The sequence below is a fragment of the Protomyctophum bolini genome, assembly GCF_963924005.1.
Source record: "Protomyctophum bolini genome assembly, chromosome: 8".
NCBI classification, from domain to species: Eukaryota; Metazoa; Chordata; class Actinopteri; order Myctophiformes; family Myctophidae; genus Protomyctophum; species Protomyctophum bolini.
Genome location: NC_137869.1, coordinates 22,327,287 through 22,344,644, shown reverse-complemented (window position 1 = coordinate 22,344,644; position 17,358 = coordinate 22,327,287). Strand labels below are relative to the sequence as shown.

Here is a 17,358-nt window from a genome sequence, read left to right as displayed (position 1 = left end):
ACATCCAAAAGTGTAGCAGTGGATAACTGCAATGAACACACACTGTAATATAATAAAATCTAATAAAATAATATGGATAATAACTAAAACAAAATACCGTACATTTCCTATAAACCAGTGCAGTGTTTCTATCTAAGCAGACCTTCAATGTCTCCTGTATCAGCTTACCAACAAGTTGTGTAAACCCCTGTAACACAGTAAGGCAGTGTGTTCCCCCACACTGAACAGCAAACACGCTGTCAAACTCCATGGAGAGTCCCTGAACACACCGGCCCGCATAATGCTGCGGAACAAGCAGCAGGTATTTGTTAGTTAGTCCGTGTTTGAATTAAACTAGAGGAGGCTGAGGTTGCACTCAGGAGCAGCAGAGGGCTGTTTTGACTAAGCTGTCTCAGAGAGGGGCAGGCTGTGGAGACTCCCAGCATTTGTAAAAGATTAGCGGCCCGGTCCCGGTGTAGTGAGCTCAGGTCAGGGAGAGTGCAAGAGCACGGGGCGAACACGGGGGCGAGGAACTTCCACCCTATCTCTCACATCCATCTACAGCAGTCACACAGCCTGTCTACTAGTTAGAGCACATGACACACGGCATCGTAATGTGATTAAGGGTTTTGGATTTTGGAGTGGTGCTGGCAGATGGCTGACATGGTGGTGGTGGGGGGGACTGGTGTTCTAGAGAAGTTAGGATGCCTTCAGGTAGTAGGCTACCTGTGACTAGTTTGTTGCACATTGACAGCAATGATTTTTCAGCACAATGTTCTAACTGATAAATCAAGCCATTCCTTTACGAGGAGTGCCCTAAATGTGTGTGCTGTCTACGTACATCTGTGTGCCTTTTGTTGCACGTTTTAATTGAATTATGTCAGATTTGAACAGTCAGGGTATGTGCGCTGCATACAGGAACACGAATAGTGCACATGCTCTCAGCTCCTATCATTAGCCAAAAGCTTAAATGAAAACCAACTGTGTGGGAACAATAAAATAATTTGTCAAGGGAAAAGAGTGCAGATAAATTCTGCAAAGCATTTTCCAACTGGCTGAGGCGGCATCTCTCGCAGCCAAGCATTCAGCACCTGGCCGTCAGGGCTGCGACGCTTTCAATTCAACGTTCAAATATTCGACTGTTAGATCACTGTCGATACAAGCTCAAAGGTTAATATTTTTTTTTATATTGGTATTAGTGAACGAGAACTGTGATCTGGCTATTTAAGGGCAAAAGTTAGCAAAACAGTAACAGAGAGAGCACATAGCAGAGAAAGAAATAAAACGTCCTCTCTTCCTACAGTATCTCCTCTGCTCTTCAGTGCCCCTCTCATCCCCCCGCCCCCTGCACCTCCCACCTTCGCTCCATGTGTCCCATCAAACCTATGACTCAGCATCAGTGAGGAACACTTACTGGGAAGGAAATACCCAGACGTTTCTCAAAAATATTCTCATCAAATGCTCAGTGGTCTTTAATAATGTTTCCAGTTGTGTGAAGGTTTAAATGAGAGCCACGTGAGCCCAAAGTGTCCAGTCCGAGTGGGTGGATCGTACAATCTCAGCATTCTGGATACAGTGAACGAAGCTGCATGCTATTGGGGGACTTATGTCTGACTCATACAGGCATAAGTCCCCCAAGAGCCGAAATATACTGGAAATAGATCTACAGGCTCACAACACATTGTGCTGTGACGCATTGTGAGCTTGTAGATGTGCTATTTTCTGTGTACTGTATACTGTTGTAAAGGCTGAGTACAGAGCAGAGTAAAAGGTTGTAAATGTCAAGCCAGTGATGATAATGAAATGCCACGATTCAGTTTAAGCACCATTTCTTTTTTTTGCGTTCCATTTTTGCTGGAGCCAACCCACCCTCATCTACTCTCTCACAAATGGATTCATGCTTTGGAACGTCAACATAAATTCTGCTCCTGACTATGTTTAATGCACTGACAGACGTGTGTGCAGATGCGCTATATAGACATACGGTACATGGGCCTGCACAGTGCACACACATGGTTTGCAGATATCATTCAAACAAGTGAATCTCTGGGAGCATTGTGTATGCGCACGCACACGCGCACACACACTCCTTGACAGTAGGGCTTGGCTATGCTCTCTGAGAGTATGTTCTGTGTTCATGAACCTGTCTATCTTATCCTCTCAACTTTGCCCCAATAAATGTCTCACACACACACACACACACACACACACACACACACACACACACACGGTGCGGCAACTACTGCCAACAGCAACCCCCTTAGAGATCCTATGTGTCCAACATGATGTTTGTATTAAGGCGTGTTTTATAGAAGCTGACTTCTGGGTCTTATGGGGGACTTAAACCATGTTAATGAAGAGGTGCATACTGGGGGTGACAGATTATTTAAAATCATGTGGATCTGTTTAAAGAGCACATATTGTACTGTACGATGCTCCATAGGAGTCTAGGTTTAAACGAGGATAAAGCGCTCAACTGTAAATCAAAGAACAACAGTTTGTACAGAAGAGATTGTACAGGGGGGAAAGAAATGGCTCCATGCCCTTTACGCTGCATTCCGATTGATCGGTTGGCCGATAATAATTGGCTATCACAGACACATTGTATCCATGGAATAAAGCAAAATAAAATATCAAGACAGAAAATGTGATGATGTTTTAGGCCGGCTGCTTTTATGACATTTCTGAGAATATTCATGTTTCTGGAAGATGCTTCTAAACTTGTATTCTATTGCTAGTCTGATCAATTCAAATACGCTTTCATCTTAAAATAACTAGGCTAATCGAAACCGAAACCGAAAATAGCCAATCTACAGCCTTACAACACCTCGCGCTGTGAGCTTGTAGGTCAACTGTAAAATATCCTGTCTCAATTACAAAAACAGTTTGGTAAACACATTTGAGGAGCGATCATTGTAAAAATGTTTTAAAGAAAAAGAAAAATCACACCCGTGCGAAGTGAGGGGCGCTTTTATCATCATACATCACCATACATCATCTCATTCCGGCCAACCACAATTTGCATCCTCACCTTCGTCTTCAATGTTTGTGTTTACACAATGTTTGCGTTTACACATACCCTCAAAGCTGGACATAGGAGGGGATAGCACCCCTCAAACATCACACTAGTGTGAAGTGAGGGGCGCCCACTGTGGCTGCCACATGACGTCACGAGTGAGGGTTTGTTTTTTTGGAGAGCATGAATAAGACAAACATTAAAAGTCCATAGATGTGGCTGCCACGTGACATCATGTCTGATAGTCAGATGTTTAGCACCCCTCAAACAATGTGACCCTAATATCAGTATCGGCCCCAATAACCCAGTATCATTTGGGCTCTGATTGACATTGATATTACAACCCAAGTATTTACACATTCAAGATGCTACTGTAGTAGGACGATGCTGCCAATAGATGGATGAGTGCGTCAAGTAAAACAGACATTCAAGAAACAACCAGTGTAGAGAATGAAAAACAGACAGATTGTCCAGAAAGCCCCTGTGATAACACGGCAATTGGGAGTATATGATAGATGCCTCTGCTGCTTCCAGGAGTGGAAAACTTCTGGACAAAGGGATCGGCTTCATTTGTGGGATGTAGTTTTCAGGCCCAGAGGATGAAATCGACTTGACGTCTCTCTGGCAGGAAAGACAGCGAACGACATCGGCACGGCAGCTTCAAGCCAAAGTCATCCTCAGTCATTATTTCGGTTCCAAACAATTGGACAGCCAGGACGGCGCTGTCATAGACTGCTAAGCACAGACATTTGAATAACATCTGACGGACACAAAATACAGGAGCTGAAGGAGCAGTAGCATGAAGCATTGTGACCCTGTGTGAGCTTGTAGATCGTCTAAATCCACTACTTTTGAAATAGGGCCTAATTCAGGATGTATTTGATATTTTTTTGTTTGGGTCCTGGGGAGATTTTTCTTTTGGGTCTTGAGGTGAAAATATTTGGGAACCCCTGGCCTAGAGGTCACAGAGATGGGCTTGTGACTGGAAGATTGCTGGTCTTTATACTCTTAGAAAATATAAATAACAGTGGGGAAATTAATGTCTAATTAATGTCTAAGGGCACATTGAGAGCAGCAGCTGCTCTCAAGGTGCAAGGCAATACAGCTGCGTGCGTATCTGGCAACTCTGTGAGCAACTTAGTGACTTGTGCAACCCACTACTCTCAAGGTGCACTGGAGTGCCTCGAGCAGAGCAGCTCAAAGGTCAACAGTAGAAGTGTGCAGTGAGGGAAAGCTGCAAGGGATTGTCTGTGCTCTGCAAACCTTCACTAGATAAAAAAAATTAAATCACACTTGTGTGAAGTGAGGGGCTCTCTTATCATCATACATTGTCATATATCATCACATACAGCCAATCAAATCATCACATTCCGTGGTACACACAGACACACAAAGCAAAAACTCAAATCGATTCACATGAATCTCGGCCTCGGGATCCAAATAAAATGTAAGTACGAGATGTAAATCTCGTACTTCATGTGGTCATCCTCTATGATGTATATGATGACAGACAGACCCTCTTATAGACTAGACTCGTGCAGAACCACGGCATGAAAAAAGAAGGAAAATTGGCATCAACCAGTTTGCTCTTTCAATACCGCATCTGCAGTTCTCATATGGACGATATGAGAGAAGATTTTCCCACTCTGAGCCTCAGACAATGAGAAAATCCATGTGCTGTAACAGTATCACGTCGTGGGAAATTGCATCTTTTTTATCGCATCCAGCATCTCCGCTCTCTGATATTAGTCCACCGAACATCGGCCTCTCCCTCCAAATATAAGTGAAGTCTGTAAAAATAACCCTGAGGATTTTAGGAGATCATAGCACTGGCATGGAGCCTTAAAACTTTATTAACATCCAGAGTCAGCCTGGCCGGGCTCCCGGCTCCCAGCAGCATAAACTACTGCACAGATTAACCTGAACATGGTACTGGCCTCAGTCACTTCCTCACAATTCTCCACTTCCTCCTCCCAGCATGGCAGTGTTGGAAATTAACCAAGCACATGTACTCATGTACTGTACTTAAGTACAATTTTGAGGTATTTGTACTAGTATTTCAGATTTCCAATACTTTTACTTCTACTCCACTACATCTTGTATCCAAATATTGTACTTTTACTCCACTACATTTATTTGAAAACTTTAGTTACTTTGTAGATTTTGATTATTATTAACCACTTCAGCCCTATATACATTTCGACCATTTGAAAATAGAGGATCTACAAGCTCACAATGCATTGCACCACGAAATGGGACATACCGCATAATGAGTACTTTTGATACTTTAAGTACATTTTTAATCTAATACTTTGACTGTAGTCATTTTTTTATTCCGGACATAATGCTACTGTTACTTAAAAGAAAATGTAGTACTTTTTCCACCACTGCAGCATACAGTATGGAGAGTGTTGTCCACAGTCACTGCGGTGGGACTGCAAAGTGAATTGCAACTTTTCTCCAACATACTGTAACTGTACAACATACTGTAACTGTACACAATTATAATTAACCTTTAACCACTTTAAACCTGGCTTCCCTATTTTGGGCATGTCTATATAGGCCAAATAGTCACAATAATTTAAAATAATAAAAAACGTAAAATAAATCAACAAGCTTGTAACACGTCACATTACGGCTATTTTTTCATTTGTCATAATGACTAAAGTATATAGGCCTTGGGTGGTTAAAGTGAGTTGGATGATGTCACTTGTCAGTAGAAAGAAGAACAAAAAAAGAGAGAAAAAAACTACAGTACATAAATTATGAGTTGAGGATTTGTTTGCCAGCAAATAAAGAATGTATATTTATTTTTAGCTGAATCACAGGAACTTGGCTGTATCTATCTATCTATAGGACAATAACCCAGACAACTCCATATCTGATAAAGGCAAATGTGAATGTTTAAATCCAAGGTAGTATAGAAGTAGTTAAGTACAATTTCTCATTCTCCCGATTTATGATGTATGATGGCTTCATCATTCATGGCCGTTGTGAAAGCAAAGTGCTTTTTCTCCAAACAAACATAATTCAGTGCCTCGCTATAGTGCAGTTATTAGCACTGCTTAAGCAGCAGAATGTAATTTAATATAGCACCAGGGCCAGGGAACGGTGCACATGACCAGAGAATAGCTAATTCTTCCAGAACGCTCAAGCTTTTATTAACAAGCACTAATAAAATATATAAACTGCACTATTAGACTTTATAATGTTTTTCATAGTCCTCGGGGAAGGCGCCAGCCAATGGCGTGGTGAGCTGGCTGGGCACTGCCCCGTGGCAGCTCACTGGCAGAAATGTACGGTGAACAACAGAGAGGATAAAAATCAAGCTTTTTGGCTGCTCTCTGCTAAGCTCTAATGAAGGCATAAAATGGCAGCCTCGGATCGCATCATGCTTGCCCGTTTTGTTTTTGACCACTCGGACGAAGCCAACGTTTGATTGGCTGGCTGATTGGTCCCTGAAAATGTCCAGTCTTGTAAAAGATTTAATTAAAAAAAACATACAAAAATAGAAGAAAGGTTTCAGACAGTTGTATGATAGCACGCCTGTGTGCCTGGGTAGTAAGGTCCAAAAGAAATTGCTATATTTTTCACTGTTGAGTGGTTTAAAAAGCACAATGTGGTACGCACTCAGCAACTGCTGCCTGCTGTGAATGTTACTCACATCAGCATCACAGCTAAAGCGATGAGCACAGTAAGAAAGCATGTGCTGACAGAGGCATATTATTCTTCTCTAGTGGAAAAGCAGAAGCAGACGACTCATCATCATCGACTCAGGTGACCAAAAGAACACTCACACAGTCTCAGAAAGCTATTCTTGGGGCATCATAGCTCAGAGGGGAGCAGTTGTCTGGGGAAAGGATGTCGAAGTGTCCTTGCGCACAACACCAAACGCTTTTTTGACAAGCAGTTTGGTGCCTCTCATGGCTGCCTCCTCCTCTGTGAATGTTAAACGCATACATTGTAAAGTGCTTTGGGGAAAACACTACTGTAAACGTAGACCATTTAAAGAGCAGCCAAGGCATGCAGCACAAATCCATCTTCTCTCTGCCACTGTCTCTCTAACTCCCTTGCTACTCTGCCTCTCCATTTTCCTCACCCTTCCTCCCTAGTTCTTTGCCTCTGTCTCCCTTCTTGCACCCCTCCCCTCCTGCCTATAATGTATGTCTTTCTCTCCAGCTGAGTTGGCAGCTGTGAGTTGCCAGTCAGCCGCTTGGCCCTGCTCCTCTGTGTGTGCCAGCACAGACAGACAGACAAACAGACAGACAGACAGACAAGCACAGCGCAGTGCAGCGCAGTGCAGTGCAGCAGCGGGTGGACAAACGTTGCTCTAAGCTGCCGCAGTGAGTGAGGAACGGATTTTTCTTTGATGAAGCCATGAGTGCTGAGCCAAGAACAGCAAGTGGCACAGCCGAGATGTAAATCACAGACCCACCCATGCGCTCAGTCATACAGCGAAGAGGTCTACGAGAGCAGTCGGCAGCTGTCTGAAAATGCATGAGTAATACGGACTCTATGGACGTGCGGTTAGCAGTGGCATGCCTCTCCTGGCAAACACGGTGAGAGTGCAAGAAAGGTACAGAGACAGGGGGTGTGTGTGTGTGTGTGTGTGTGTGTGTGTGTGTGTGTGTGTGTGTGCGCACGTGCGTGCAGGCGTGCATGCGCGTGCGTGAGAGACTGTCTGAGAGAGAGAGAGGATGGTGGGGCAGTGGTAGAAAGAGCAAGAAATAAGCAGAGATTCAGGTAGGAAAAGACAGAAAATTAACAAGAGAGGTATAGAGAGATTATTGCAAAAGAGTAATTTCACACAACCAGGGAATTCAATCACCAGCCAATCTAACTAACAAACATTGCACGAGGGTAATAGTCTATGTTTAGGTTTGGGGCTAAAAATACACTTTTATGATGACATATCATTCTGAGAACCAGCACTGAGAACTAGCACTTCTCTCTATTAGACTGAGGCCCAGAACACATTTCCTCTGGTATTACAGAGATATTTCGACATTCATTCAAACCAGATCTTTTTTTTATCCTGCTGTGTGGCTGTTTGGGATTTATTGGCATAGAGTTCAATCTCTTGAAAGTTAGAATGCCTTTGGTTACAGCGAGATGCCATAATCATACCACACTGGTCACAAAGAATGAGAATGTCTGACCTCGCTAGCATTCAGTAAGAAGCTGGAGGGCTGGAGGCAGACGGCAAGGAATCTACAATTTAAAGCTCTCTCTCTATATCTCGCGCGCGCGCGCACACACACACACACACACACACACACACACACACACACACACACACACACACACACACACACACACACACACACACACACACACACACACACACACACACACACACACACACACACACACACACACACACACACACACACACACACACACACACACACACACACACACACACACACACACACACACACACACACACACACACACACACACACACACACACACACACAATAATGCAATTTAAAGGTTCCGTGTGCATGAATGTGTGCACTTGTATTTGCGATGTGAATGCGCACTTACATACAGTACAGCACACATATGAACATTGTATGTGCAGAGTAAATCCACTTTGCAGGGGACCACTTCAGAAGATTACCTCCCATACTGTAAATAGCTCTCCTTCCATCTCTTTGAAGGACAAGTCAGCTAACCTGATGCAACACACTTAGGTCTTCACCCACTCCCACTAATCCTTTATTTCCATAAACGTCATGAGAGAATTCCATGCCCGGTTTGATTGAGATGATTCAGCCAAAGCAGCTGCCAAATCAGGACTGCTCTCGCTCTCTCTAGTGGCTGTGACTCAGGAAGCGCTCTCATTCCATTACCCAGCATTCCCTCTTCATCTCCTCAGACTCCAGACTGAGGTTTTACGGGAATACCGCTGTGGAATCATCATCGGGTTGCTGGGCTTTATGAATCAATGGAACATGCTGCAAACATTACACCCTGCAGCACCCACCCCAGGCAGCACCCTCGCATTTAGTCATGCCTCACGGCTGAGCTCATGCAGGACACAAAACGACGTGGGCTGAGGCTCCAACTCGGCCTCGTGGGAATTTGGCGAGCGGTGAGAAACTAGTCGACATAGAGTCAAAAGAATGTCCCTATCGGTGCTCGTTAGATAGGCTATACTTAAAAAGATTTGCAGGTGTAACACACACACACACACACACACACACACACACACACACACACTTCCATTAATAGTGTAGCTCCATAATAAACCTAAACATACACAGCAATATAGAGGTGTGCATAGATGAGCTGTTAGGCCCAGAATTGTTGGCACTGTGTGCGTGTATGTGTGTGTGGGGGGGGGGTGCGTTTAACAACATACAGTATATTGTGCCCAGGTCTCATGACATCACTATGATATCATCAGGGATGATCAGGGATCATAGTAAATACGACCTGCTGTCGCAATTAAGCCCATATATGGAGATCCCTGATGACATCAATATCTGTATATGTTCCTGAAAAATGTACTAAAACAGTATCGATAGCTCTTGGCTTCACTGATCACAATTTAATTGCTATTAAAAGGAAAACTAAGGTCCCAAAAGCACCTTGCTTGGTTATACATAAGAGGTCGTATAAACATTTTAATCAAGAACTGTTTATTGATGAAGTGAAAAATGTTAACTGGTCAACTGTTTGTCTTGAGGAGGACCCAGAAGTAGCTTTGGGGATATTCATGAAATCATTTTTGCAGATTGTAGACAAACATGCTCCTGTCAGAAAAACAACTGTCAGGGCCAATGGCGCCCCCTGGATTGACATTGATCTCAAATCGATCATGAGGCAACGTGACCAAGCTAAAAAGTTGGTTGACTCATCTGGTTTGCTGTCTCACAGAATGGAATACCGTAAATTAAGAAATCATGTCACTAAAATAAATAGAAGCAAAAAGAAAGAATATTATAAGAATAAAATGAATGACTCCAAAAATAATGGAAAACAATTGTGGAAAATATTGAATCAAATAATGGGAAGATCTGCACACCAGACTAATTCATTTATTGAAATCAATGGAGAGTTTCTGACTAAAACAGCTGAAATTGCCACATACTTTAACAACTACTTTACAAGCAAGGTTGAAACTCTTAGAGAAAATATGTCACCATCTGATGGCTCCTCATGCAAATTAATTGAAAATAACATAATGAATGGTAAAAACTGTAAGTTTGATTTTGTGCAAGTAAGTAGCTTTGACATTGAAAACTTGTTGGCATCACTGCCATGTGACAAACCTTCTGGTACTGACATGTTAGACAGTAAACTGTGTTAATTTTATAGAATAAATTGTAATTATGTATTTTCATGTATTTAACTGTTGAATGTATTTGTAATTACCGTATGTATTTTTTGTATGTATTTTATATGGACCCCAGGAAGATTAGCTGTCGCCATGGTGTCAGCTAATGGGGATCCAATCAATAAACAATAAACAATATGGATATGTCAGAGCCTGTTCTGACATTCCATATGTTGATCCTTCAACATCCACACGCTGCCCCCTCTTTCTCCATATATGGAGCTGACCTGTTCTGACATTCCATATGTTGATCTGACTTCATCAAACCCTGTACACTCAAGACACGCTCCATATATGGCCAGTGCACGGGATCTCGCCCTTTAGTGCGAGGTCGCTTCTTGCCCTCAGGCGTCTTACTCGTAGTATTATGGTGGTGCAAGCAATATACCAGCGGGCCAGTTCTAATAGTAAATAAATATCATCCCGCGGGCCAGAGATGAATCATTCATGGGCCTGATTTGGCATATGCCTTGAGTTTGACATATGCTCTGGAAGACCTTGACTTGAAGATTGAAGACAAGTCTTTCTATATAGAGAGAGCGAGTTTTCTGATTTCCATTACTGTGAGGAGGACATATGAAAATCTAATACAATACTTTCCAAATAGGTTCCATATTCTACTACTGCAAAAAATAATGTGAGACTTCATGCCAATGAAGGCGTTCCAGTTATTGAAAAGGCAGTGTCCATTTAACTGGTGTTAGATAAAAGCCCATTCACACGACAGCCCTTTTGCTATTAGGTTAATGAAATGCCACCCCAACCTAACAAAATATGACGTGAAAATATTTCCAAAATTAGAGAGCAACAATTTCAAGCCTTTTTTCAAGTGAATGATTCAAGTGAATGATTCCTCATTTTCTGAACCTTCTCGGCTTTAACCACATTCAACTTGGCTACCCAATTTTGGGCATGCCATTATAGGTAAAATGTACAAATAAGTAAATAGCAGATCTAGTACACAATATGTTGCATCACGACACCCTGTGAGCTGGTAGATCAATTTGAAGTTTGCACTCCATGGCCAGAAAAATTATGAAGTCTGTGTGTTTGACTGGATTGTTGAATTACTACAATGACCATAATGCTTTGGTGCACTGCCCCTCCTTGTGGAGAGGGGGAGTTTGCATGGAGGTGTGACAACATGTACTCCATGCAGGAAGGAAGTGAGACCAATGTCTGACGCATCATCAGGCATTTGAAATACTAAAATATCTAAAACCACAACCCCAGTAAAGTGTCAGTAAAATAAGATCTGGTTGCAAAAAGGGTGAAGTGGCCCTTTAATATTGTCACATGGAAATGGGCCAATTTGGGGAGTTGCCTAATGAGCTAAGAAATCCAGTGGAAAACAATGTATAGGCCAAAATGTTAATTTGCCCATTATAGTGCCACCATGGCACTGATTTAAAAAATGTAGGGTGCCATTTCTTCCTTCGCCTACTCGCCTAGTGGGAATGTGTGTGCAAAGTTTTGTTGCAATCAAACACTGTGTCCCCTAGGGTAGATACCCTCACAAAAACATGCAGTAATCCTGGTCTCTAAACTGCCTCCCCCTGGCCAGCCGGGGCGCCTGATGGAGGGGAAAGGAACTGGTTGGAATAACGTGTTCCTTCCACGCGCTACGTCCAACCAGGGAAACTCCCCCCTGTCAGGTGTAAAGGAGCAACTTGGACACTCAAGCATGAAGGAAGCATGAGTTAAGTCTGTTGCTCTCCCCAGGTTGGCGGAGGGTGTGTAGAGCCCAGGATCACATTAGATGATTGACACAGGGGTGAAAAATGGGTTACAAAATCGTGGGATAAAAAATATATTTAAAAAAAACAAACACTGTGTTCATGATTTGAGGCATTTTGTTCAAAATGGCCAATCAGAATGGAATATGAAAAATCGGAGAGATCCTACTTGATCACATGACTATAGAGGTAATGTGTACACATTACGATGTGTGGCGATATAAGGGCATTCCCAGTTTTAACATGCCGTAAATTAGCTGCACACAGACAGACACACACATGGACTAACTAACACATGGACGGACGGGGGCAAAAACATAGTCTCGGCCACGCCTTTGGCCTGGTGGAGACAACTAAACTCACAGAAGAACTTCAAGGCGCAAGCCAACCTCTCCAAATCCATTTAATGTGCTTGTATAAGCACATACAACCAAAAGTAATCACAAGCTACTGGCAAGTGGTCGTTAAACACTTATGACACATAGTGCCTTAAAGCGGGCAGTAATGTTTGGTTGTTTCTCATAATGGTCAGATTATCACCCCGCAGGCTGACGTCTACAAATACTGTTGGGGAAAACATAGGAAACTAAGTCACTTTGAGGGAATTCAACATGGTTGCCAATGCCAACGCACAATGGCCGAAGTGTGTGCATTCTGTACGCGTGTTTGCTCTTCTCTGTGTGTGTGTGTGTGTGTGTGTGTGTGTGTGTGTGTGTGTGTGTGTGTGTGTGTGTGTGTGTGTGTGTGTGTGGATATATGTACAGCATTCATGCAGCACTTGCAAAGAACTACAGGAAATAACAAAAGACATGTTACTAGTAGCCATAAGGACTCACTCTTGTGTCCATTACTCATCTTTTCACAGGCTGAATCAACACGCACACACACACACACACACACACACACACACACGCACGCCTCTGAATTTATCAGAGAAACAGAGTGTGGGACTCCAGCACACTCCTCTAATTCAAACATTTTCCTCAAATAAGCTCATAGACTCCTCGCCAGACAGTCCCAGCCAGAAGAAACTTTAGTACGGTATCAAATGATACTAGAGTACACACTCCATTCAAACGTGATATTCTTTTTCGAGTGGGTAAAGTGTTTTTCTTTGCAAGTTAAATATTTTCATTGCTGGTGGGCACTGATATTTATAGTACAGTGGGCTCATAGTGTAAAGATGATCAACCACTATTGGCTTTCACTAAGAGCAACAGTGCATAGAGGACGGAGTTTCCAAACCTAAACACATGGCGCAACGTCACTTCACTGTGAAAAAGTCTCACTGAACAAAATCAATGAATAGTCATCTAATTAACAAACACAAAAGGCCAGGATACAGACTTAATAGTAAATAAATTTACGTAAGTGATTGGAACATATCCCTGAACAGATGGCACATAATGATGAGCCGAGGATGTAAAATGTAATGGTTTCAGAAAAGAGCCAGGAAATATATCGATATTATATTGATATTGTGATAAGAGAATGATCTGGGATTGCTTTTGCCTGGTTTTATTATACAATATAATAGTAAAAAGCTCAAGCTGTTGAACTTCATTTCGATATCAAGTTTTTTGGTCAAAAATATCATGTGATTTTGTCAATATCGGCAAGCTATATAGCTTCAACTGTATGTAGTGCTATTTTTGGCCTATCATATCCATTTTCCCCAAACAAAAAGATTGGGGAATCAGTGTTAAAAGATTTTTGAACAGAGACAGGATCCTGCTCTATCTCGATGCACTTCAGTGAAGAACTTGAGTCCTCTCCTCCAATCCAACTCACTGATTACTAGCGATCACTACATTAATCATATAGTCACTCACTCCATCAACTCATACACACAAACACCATAATCTCTTACTTACACACACACGCACGGTAGCACGTGCGTGCACACACACACACACACACACACGCACGCACGCGTGCGCTCGCTCTCTCTATTGGAAATCATGTCAGTCATGACTGTATCCTTGCTATCAGATTGTTTACAGTCCCCATGGTAAATTAAGAAGTGAAGGAATCATGCTTGATGATGATTTGCCATGCGTCACTCACTACTACTATCCTCAGCGCAACAGATACAAATCTGCCTCTCACTAGCAGTTATCACTGGATAAAGTTTCCCATTTTGCAACGACAGAGAGGTCAACGGTAATACATTTGATTTGAGGTAATATGTTCTCCATCCATTGTCCTATATCCGCCAGAACAAATATTAGAGTCTGTTATTTTTAAATAAATCCTTTTCAGTATGAATGTAAAGTAGTGCTGGAGAATGCAGTTTGAACTCCAGTTCTGTCCCCACAGACGAGTTTGAAACATAATCTCTCTGAAATGAAGCATGATACACAAACCTGATGAGTCCAGTGATAGTTTTTGTAATCCAGACTCAACCAAAATACACTGTGACCTGGCAAACATCATACTGTGCAATTACGGGGGCGACAGAGGTAATATATTAGCAGTACTATGCCTACATATTTGACCAAACCAAACAACACATTTGTTATTGTTGCATTTGATTTGCAATATAGGCTACCAGGTAAGCTAACCTGTAAATTTAAAAAATAATACTAAAATTACGTACTCCATGGAGAATATGAAAGTGTTCCCCTCACTGTATAATATATGTTTCTTTCCCTTTTTACCTCCTTTATGATGAATTCCTGTTCTGTTCTTTGGCTGTGCTTGAAATATACTGTAATTCTGCAAAATGTTAATAAATATTAAATATTTCAATCAATGTGTGTGTGTGTGTGTGTGTGTGTGTGTGTGTGTGTGGGGGGGGGGGGGGGGGGGGGGTTGAGAGAATGGTACTTATGAATGTTTTTGTTCTACAGTAGAACAAAAACATTCACATATAACATTCACAATTATCAAATTACTCAAATTGATATTGCCACAGCAATTATGATTGTAAAAGATAAAATATGAACAATTATGCATGTCTTTCTGACACTGTTTCTGACAGAAGGGAACTGTAAAACAAACTGTTTCAATATTAACGTACACAACATAAATTCACAAAGGCATAACACGCTTTCCCACAATTTACGGAGCAAGTTCAAAAGACTTATCCCAAAGACAATGAGACGATTCATTCTGGTTTGGGGGATGCTGGGACGGGGGGTTCTGAGGGCACAATTGTGCTCCAAGAAAACTCATAAATGCAGACGCACATTCGGCAGCCACATGTTTTGCGTTTAGTCAGAAGAAACAATAATCAAATCCGTTGATCCTCTTCTTGCTGTGAGGATGATTGCTAATATAAAAGTCAGTTCTTCTGTCTAATCATAATTTAGGATGGGCCAGTAATTACGTCCGTCCACCCATTCACAACAACATGCTGTCTAAACAGGATGGAGTATAGGCTTCCACACAAGACAGGCATACACCCAAGCAGTGGGTCTTGTTTCCACACCACTTGTGGATGTTGCCAGTGTTTATTTCAGCTATGCAATTGTTGTTTTTACGTTTACGCAGTTATTGATGAGCTGGTGTCAAAGATGCTTTTTGGCATGTCCTACAACTAGCCATCAACGGGGAGATTTCACTAAAGAAACAAAATGTGTTTCTCATGCAGAATCCTTAGCTTAATTGCCTGAACTGACAATGAAAATAAAAATAAGCATTTATTAAAGTAATATATTATTATTTTAATCTGTCAGAGCCATTAAGGCCACCAGAGAGGTCTTAACACCAAGTGTGCATCTTCTAAATAAGCTGACATCACAATGAACTCCCCCTTAAGTTAAATGCAGCCATGTGCTGTTGACACCCATAGGAAGTGCACACTTATTTGGCACTTATATTGCACATGTATCACTACACATGGTCTTCCTGTGCTGCAAAGGCTTTGATTGTGCTGTGTTATTTATGAATTGTCCCAGCATCCAAGTGACTTCTGGGTCTAATTAACCATAGCCTAATCCACGGCAAACAGGATTCTGTCAACAAAATATACAGTACCGCTGGATCAAAAGACAGCAAAAGTATGCTCCCAGGCAGCCATCTGGACCAGTGTCAGTATTATTTCAGATCACGGTCTGATTATATTTCCATCTAAATTAATCTCAAAATTCTTGTGTAATCCTTCTCCAAATCGGTCACACTTCAACAACTGCTGTTTGAGTGGTTTATTTTAGCCATTTCCCACAGCAACTGTAGGATTTTCCATAATATAAACACTAAAGTGCTAATAGATGACATTCAACATTGAATGAAATATTCCTATTCTGCTACTATTTTGGTCATAGGAATTCACAAGTAGCACAATACAATATCTAAATCAGTGATCTTGCTTAAATTGATTGTGACTTTTTCTGCATTTTGTGGAAAGTTCAGCTTACCTTGCCCGGGTGTGACAGAAAAGCATGTGCGTGGAGTTTTGGCTGTCAGATGCGGTTTTTCTTGAGACCCATAGCGCTCCTCGGACGCGCCGGGTCGCTTTGGACTGGCACATTGCATATGAGCCGGGTTGTGGTGCGGACTCCGGCAATTCTGGGCTCCAAAGCCATCGTTCCCGACGCGTCTCGCACAGATGTCCGTCTTGCTGCTGTACATTGAGAGCGTCATGCCCGTGAAGTCTGTGAACGTTGGGGTCTGACAGTGACTAACCATCCCGAACAGTGCCGAGGAGTTCTGCATTGAAACCGCGGCTCTCAAGAGTGTGAAAGTCCAGCTCACATTACCTGCAACATAAGGGAAAAAAGGGAAAACAAATCTTAAACAAAGACTGCTATCGGCTTAGCCTAGGCTAGTTTGCAACAAATATAATGCTCAAATGGACAGGAATGTAGAAGTTGCGCACAGATTAATTCATCATCATAAATCGAAATAGGCTATAGGCTACTACAACTATAATAACGTAATAAAAATAAATCAATAAACATGTCATCATGACAACATCGCATACCTTATGAAACGATAAGCGAGCACCGAAAAATAAAAGATGAATGAATGTACGCTACACATGTGTACGTCAGCATTCTTTTCCAAATGACCAGGGAAATGAATAAAACATTGAGCGTAATAATAATCAGCAGCTCAGCTGTGTTGTATCTGTCGTCCCATGCAGCAGCATCCCGAAAGGACGCGCGTCTCTCTGGCTGGTTCTGATTGACATCCGATAGGTCCACTGACTGACTTCGCAGTATTTCAACTATAACTTCTTTCCTCTCCAATGAGGGCAGTGTCCGCCGGGATAGGATTATGGGGGGATGTGATTATATCGATCGAGAGGAGCCGTTTTACACACAGAGACAGGC

The 17,358-nt window shown here is 42.2% G+C and overlaps 1 protein-coding gene across 2 annotated transcripts in view; it reads right to left on the bottom strand.

Moving 5' to 3' along the window:
* Positions 1-17,295, bottom strand: part of glis1b (GLIS family zinc finger 1b) — a 99,415-nt gene extending 82,120 nt beyond the window's left edge. For both annotated transcript variants that reach the window (XM_080769348.1, XM_080769349.1), the window contains exons 1-2: positions 17,007-17,295; positions 16,441-16,782 (exon numbers count right to left, since the gene is read on the bottom strand). In XM_080769348.1, the coding sequence (XP_080625474.1) occupies positions 16,441-16,738 (298 nt within the window). In that variant the 5' untranslated portion in view covers positions 16,739-16,782; positions 17,007-17,295. The remainder of the gene's footprint in view (positions 1-16,440; positions 16,783-17,006) is intronic.
* Positions 17,296-17,358: the final 63 nt, after the last annotated feature.